At 35.0% G+C, this 7,414-nt stretch overlaps 1 protein-coding gene across 1 annotated transcript; it reads right to left on the reverse strand.

Moving 5' to 3' along the window:
- Positions 1-371: 371 nt before the first annotated feature.
- Positions 372-7,118, reverse strand: LOC121872315 (glutamate formimidoyltransferase-like). Its single transcript, XM_042375025.1, has 2 exons — positions 6,785-7,118; positions 372-780 (listed from the first exon to the last, which is right to left on the reverse strand). The coding sequence occupies exons 1-2, from the start codon at positions 7,002-7,004 to the stop codon at positions 584-586; spliced, it is 417 nt and encodes a 138-aa protein (XP_042230959.1). The 5' UTR covers positions 7,005-7,118; the 3' UTR covers positions 372-583.
- Positions 7,119-7,414: the final 296 nt, after the last annotated feature.

The raw sequence follows: 7,414 nt of genomic DNA on the forward strand, positions 1-7,414 counted from the left end.
CCTGCTTGATACACCTATTCATGTTCCTTAAAACGGTAACAGACTACGTGGACCAAGGCTCACCAGTGCATGTGTTGTACATAAACGACATTGATGAAAATACTGTACTGTATATCAAGTCACATTGTCCGGTTTGTGGCCAACAAGAAGATATCTGGGAAGGTAGCAAGTCAAGACAATGTCGCAATAATGCATAAAGACCTGCATGAGCTGTTCAAATGGTCTCGAGTGGGTAACCATTAGGTAAATAAGGTAAAAAGAATTTAATCCCTAATTTCTGTCACTTATTAAGCACAATCTACCGAGTACCAATTCATATTTACAGACACAGGAATTTATATGTTTTTTAGTCTAGGAAAAGAGTTGGGAAGACCGCCAAGAGCACAATTTTAATTTTACCTTTAAATTGATGGGAAAAGCTTTCCCAATTTACAAGCCATGTTTTTTAGGAATAGCTGTACAAAATATATGTAGAACAACTGGATTTAAAAAATTTTGGGGTAACATTATGTGAGTACAGCACAGTACAATACAGTACAGTGCAGTATTGTTATTTCTTCTATTGCTGAAACATGAAGCCATATCATCCAAAATTCTGTGAACTCAGAAGTTTCTGATACTTACTGTTAGCTATGTGACCGAGAGACTGGACAGACATATTTTCTGATATTGGGTGCAGAGGTACAAGATCAACTGCACCAAGTCTTGGATGGACTCCCTCATGCTTGCTCAAGTCAATTAGCTCATAAGCTGTTTTGCATGCTGCTTCTATACAAGGTCCTGTAATAAGTTTTAATGTTAAATTAGTACAAATAATACTTGGCTGTGTCATTCATTAGTGATGATTTCCAATAGAGCACAGTAATGTACGTATTTGTAAGTTATCATCTATTGATATAATATCACATAACTTTTAATACTAAGCATAGTGTAAAGTGAGGCTTGATCAAAAAGTTCTGTGATAATTTTTTTTTTTACTGAAAGTCAAACAGTTAATATAATTTATCTCTTTCAGAATACACCCTGTACAGTGATTCCAGCAGTCATATTTTTCAATCCCCTGTTTTAGTACAGTATCCCATTTTTTTTAAGATAACATTTAATTCCTGCTCTACATTTGGTATAATCTATAGTATAGTACTTCTTGAATTTATTTTCTTTCTGGTGTACTTATCAGCTATCTACTTGGGAACAAAAAAATTCACTTGTGCCCAATCCAGCATACTGTATATGATGGGCAGAAACTAGCGGAATATTGTGTTGAACCAAGAATAATCTTATGGGGATTACTGAGTGAAACAATACTTCATCACAATGCAACATCCACAAACCCAAAGCCCATTTTTCAGCCAATTTGTGTTGAATTACCATACATCTGCGAGGAATTTCAGAACATTAAATAAAACACCTGATTGACGTCTGTTCTCATGGAATAAACTCATTGTACACTTAATAAATTTAGTCAAAGAACTCTTTAATCAAAGCTTTTATTATATGAATAAAGAAACCTTTAAGCAACAGAAAATGCATGAGATATATGAAAACAGAATAAAAAAGAATAAACTAAGAAAAAGATAAATGAATTGTGTCAAAGTATAAAAATGAGGTTGACTTGACTTTGGCTACACAGAAAAAAAAAATTCAGGGCACACACACACACAAGTCAGTGTGAGTAGTGTCCAAAAAATGTGTCATTGAAAATAGAAGACTGATAAATTAAATCAAAATACTGTATACAAACAAGGAAGGAGACAAATGACCCGTGAGATATCTTCACTAGTACAGGGGTCTTGAAATGTTCTAGCAGTAGGTTACACTTTACAGCACATCAGTGTAAGTGTTGCAAATAGCTTCTCACCTTGTGAACTAGAGTTGGAACATAGCTTTGAAATGCCAGTAAAGTGGTTGCTGTAAGAGCCAGCAAAGTTTCAGGTTTAGTGGCAAAAGTCAATTGGATAAGCTTTATGATTTTCTCTTGAGTATGGGGTCTACCATTTTTGGAAAGATTTTTGGTACTAAGCCTTATACTGTTCTCAGTTAGGTGATAAATTTTGTACCAAAGAGGTAAGAAATTCAGGAAAGGGCTTCCTTTACAGAAGTTAAGCCTGAGCATCAGAGTAAAAGAGATTTCATATAATATATTATGATTCCATAAACTGTCTTCTTTCTAATAGGAGGCCTCCTATCTTTTCCGAAGTCTTTTGTCTGAATACTTTTGGGCCTTTCAAATTATAAACTGAGATTATAAGCATATCAAAACTTTATTGGGCTGGAGAAATTTCCAATCCTTTTCAAAGGCAGAAATGAAAATCCGGAACTATCAAATAATTTTATTCATCAAAATATGCACTAGTCCTGTAAATAAATGCATTACAGTGGGGCCACCTGGCTGCAGTCAAACTTATGGCCGATAGCCAGCAAGATCCATATTTACTCATAAATAAAACTAGAGATAAACAAAAGTAAAAAGTTACAATCCCTCTAGTTACTCATGCTGAAGATGAATCTATGCTGCCTTTATCAACTCTTTACATTAGTGCTAAAAAGAAATCATTTCATTGCCAAGAACTCTTACATCCCATAAACACAAAAAGCAGCAGAAACTTTTGTACATTTATACAGTATATGTACAGATGATTATAAATTATTTCTTAAACTAATAATATGCAATGCTGTACCAATGAATACAGTATCAAAATTTTACAGCAATTTTCATGTCATAAGTTTGGCAATTTTATCCAGGAAGGCATTTCACACCTGAACACCATCTCCTATTTTCAAAGAATGTTTCTTCGCAACCAGCGATTTATTTTAAACAACAAACCAAACAACCAAACCTATACTAACCTACTAATCCTAGGATAGAAGTGCATTACTTTATGAAGGCTGGTTAGGGTTTTATTATGTTATTATCAGTTTGTATGGAAACTTCACTAGGAAGGTTGCTAAAGATTAGGAACACTACCGGTAACTGGCAAGCATGTCACCAGATTAACTGTAAAGACAGTAACCACCTGTGGGCAAAGTGTATTTACTCTTAACAGAAAGTAGAGAAAAACAAGAGTAGGAAACTTCCAAGTCCTCCAACCTTTGTTAGATATTTGAAAGGTAAGAATCATCCTTTGTTTTATAGAATTTTTATTTAAAGTGGCTCCTTTTAACAGGGCAATATCAAAAACTAATTTCAGAAGTGCTCTTTCAATTAAAATTTTGGTTAACATTCAGTAGAGTACATACGGGAACTTACCCTGTATATTAGTTGGTATATAGGATGATACAGCATAAAAAATAGGCAGTGGATATTTTGCCATGACCGCTTAGTTCCTACTAATGCTATTTTACTATGAGTGCACTCTGATTGGCTAATCGTCCATTACAGGCAAACAACACAAGAACTATACTTGATCATGACTCTGGCAGCATTTGGCATTATTTTTCCAGGAGTCGATCATTGTGTAGCTGTAAACATGCCTAACCACATTCCTGTTGTGCATGGAAACTTATCATTATAAAAGAGGTAACCAACCAAAGAAACCTACCTAACCTTGGACGGACACCTTCCCGCCCCCAATATTAAACAGAAAGTACCTAGCCAATCAAAGCACACTCACGGTAAATTAGCATTAGTAGGAACTTAGCTGGTCATGGCAAAATATCCACCACAAAAAAAATAAAGTAATGGTGGAGGACACGGCTAACACCAGAAGCAGTTGTTAGGATTCGTCCAAAAATTTTTCATAGATGTTGTTTGGATGGTAGTACGTAATAAAAACAATTCAACAATCCACAGAACCTAACAGAACCTGATCTAACCAACCCAGACCCCCAGCATATTAAGCACTTTGATATCAGGTACCAATGAAAGCACTTTTCTTGAAGAGGCACATTTTCATGTTCAGAATCGTGCGCTAACTGTCTCCTACACCGTTACCAAATAAAGGAAGGCTGTAGATATCTGTCCAATTGCCAGTTAATTATGGGTTTTTTTTTAACTAATACCAGTGGGTAGTAGGCAGCTATTAAACAAGGCGGTACTACCGCCTGGGAAGATATTGGCTGTCCGTCAGTTTCCAATTTTCAATATTGCAGACACAAAGACTATAAAAACCAAACATACGACTTCATATCATTTCTGGTGCAAATCAATATTAACGGAGTTTCTCACAAATTTCTAGGCATAAATTTCTGTACCCGCCATGTTGCCATTGTCGCTTTTCTAGTCCTCTCCTCCCCCTCTTTGCGACATGACAACCAATGATCTTCAAGTATCGTATCATGTGACTTGGCTGGCCAATCATTTTGAAGCAGCCATTTTGAAGGCTCGTGATGGTGTGCAAAAAGTGCTCTCTCCCTTATCTAGGTGTTATTCAGCGAGTTTATCAAAACAATAGTGAAGTAATCCAAATATTACAAGATCACAGTGTCCTACCAACATCAAGACTATGTCCAACATGTGGAAATTGTTTGCTTTTAAGAAAAGGCAGAAATTCTTTTGTTTGTAACCATAAATGTACCAGATCGCCCAGCTGTATCCTCAACCATAGTAGCAGGTAAGCTCCTAAAAATGGTTAGGTTAAGTGAGGTTAGGTTAGGTTTGGTTTTTCTGGTGTGTTTTACACAAACATGACCACCATTATGATGCAAATTAGCAGTTTTGCTACAAATGATTTTTTTTTTCATCAAAAGCTGCTAATTTACACCAGAAATGAAGGTAAGATTTGAGTAAAACACACCATAATACAAAAAAATAAATGGACGAATATGTACCTTATTTTCACCCCCAGGCCCTGATGTGGGTCATTTACCTGTGCCATGGTGGACTAATCCCATAAAAAAAGTTGATAGAAATGGACGAAACTTTGTGGAAAAGTTACTTATAATCTATATAATTGATTGAAAATGGAAATGAGAATGCACAAAACCTATTTGTCTTATTAACTCTCCTCCTTTAGTGATAACCTTTCTTCCCTTTCTCTTTGCTGCAATGTTGCTTCACTCTCTCTCTTTCACAGGTACATTAACAGGCAATGTTCAGTGGATCTGGCATCCTGTGTACTGCCGGCAAGGCCATGTGCTCGTAACACTCGTCTTGCCCAAGGTGCCCACCGTTTCTCTGTGGATCTCAGTCACACTAGAATAACCCATTATGGTACATCCTTCTTTCCTCACACAGCCAAACTGTGGAATGCTCTGCCTTCTTCTGTTTCCATACTCATACAATCTGTTTCACTTCAAAAAGCTGGTTTTTCGGCATCTTCGTGGTGTAGATTAATATAATAGCCCAGGTGGGCTATTCCCCAGTAAAAAAAAAAAAAAATAAATAAATAAATAAATGCCTAACCCTACCTAGATTACCAGAACCTTTTAAAACATACTTAACAATAATGAAAGGATTCTCATTTCCATTCATCTATGCAATAGATTGCAATTAACGTTTTCACAAAGTTTTGTCAATTCTATCAACTCCTGGTGTTAGTCTAAAGTAAAAAACTACCTAACCGACAAATATCCACAGCATTAAAGGAAAAAGTTGTATCGTTTTTATTGTGGAAAAAATGGATAATATTGCAATAAATAGCAACCACAGAATTCCTGAAATTCTCTACACTCAATCGATAGAACTATTTTTTCTGTGATCATATTCTTATATTAAGTCATTCTTTGGTTACTGTAATCTGCAATTTTACCAAAAAATTAACGAAATACAAAAACTCTTTCTGGCGTCAGCCGTCTTCACTATTACCCTGGAAACATTTACTGACTTGAGTAAAATTAATATGGATTGAAAGTGATTCAAAAATTTTACTTACTTATTTACATAATAAACAACATTATACCCCAAACTACACACCGATTTAAGACATTAATTCGGTAAAATTATCGTTTCGGTCATGCACCTATTTGGAAGTAGGTCAGAATCGTTCAAAACACATAAAAATTGGTAAATTTGCACTGTCACACCGCACTCTGTTAGAAAATCAAAAATATATTTTTCTAGTGTATTTGTGTGTGTTTAGACCGAATATGACCTTCATTTATGGCGGAAATTAGCCGTTTTTTTTTTCTTTGTCAATTTTTTTTCGTTGGATGTTTTCCGAAAAAAAATCATGGCAAAATACACCAAAAAAACACTAGAAAAAAAAACTAAACCAAACCTAACCTAACCTAACTGACTCACCATATGATGGAATGACCTATTGCTTACCTGATTGACCTGGTTCTTGTTCGTCGTTGAATTCTGAGATTCTTACCCAACGCCACATATGTTGGTCTTTGCGATATTTACATTGTCTTGCTCTTAGTACAAAAAATCCCAATCAGCTCCATATAATTTAAGTGACACCCATCGCAGACTTCCATGGTCGGAAATGAATTTGAATTTTGAAATATGAGACCCAAAATAAAACTAGAATTTGATTGGGCCAAATATACCGCGAATTAAATCCAAAATAATTTTTATTGGTTGCAAAAACAAAAACGCTTTTGATTGACCCCGTGACGTGATGATGGCAGAAGATTAATGGAAGAAAATGGAGAAGTTTTTGGATGCTATCTTCGTTATTATACATTTCCGCTGGTAATGTAATAGATGAAAATTATCTTATAATTAGATGTCTTATTAGAATATGATAATAGATTAGTGGTAGGAATGTGCGGTGTGTAAATACAAAAATACCTCAAAATCCAACGGAAAAACAAATTTTCAACCTAATGTAACTTAACTTAACCTAACATTAATTCGCCAAAATCACTTAGGTACACTTAACCTTAATAGTTTGCCTACCTATATTATCTTCATTAGACACTATTGTGAGGACTGATCTATTGTAGTCAACATCTTGGAATATATTTAAAACTGTAGCATTAATCGTCCAATTTGGTACTGAAGGTGCTCGTGTAGGAGGATTGCTAGCTGACAGGGCTGCTTTGGCAATTTTCTCAACCACACTAATTCTGCGACCTTCTGAGACATTCAACATGCAGGCTACAAGTTGGCGTGACATGGCAGAGTTTAATATTCACGAGAGGATAAAAGATACTTGTATTAAGGTCTTCTGCCTTCCTTCTCTCCTACACCTTACTTGTTATGGGTCGAGACTTCAGTAAAGTCTAAAAAATAAGCACACACCGAGCCCTTAACTAAAATGGGAGACAACAATGCTATATTTCGAACTAATTAAGCCCATTTTTCATAGTTTTATATAATTTATTTCATATACAAATAATATTATCCGTATGTAAAAAAAAAACACAAAATTTTACCTAGATGAGGGAAATATTACACTTTAAATTTGTATAAAGGATCTGAAATCCGTAATCTTTAATCCCCGAAATGCCAGCTGATAGAATAAAGTTATATATCTCTGTATTAATGAGTATTTTTCTTCCACTTTATGATTGATATATCATCTAA

Source organism: Homarus americanus, unplaced genomic scaffold (genome assembly GCF_018991925.1).
Source record: "Homarus americanus isolate GMGI-L3 unplaced genomic scaffold, GMGI_Hamer_2.0 scaffold5589, whole genome shotgun sequence".
Taxonomy (NCBI): domain Eukaryota; kingdom Metazoa; phylum Arthropoda; class Malacostraca; order Decapoda; family Nephropidae; genus Homarus; species Homarus americanus.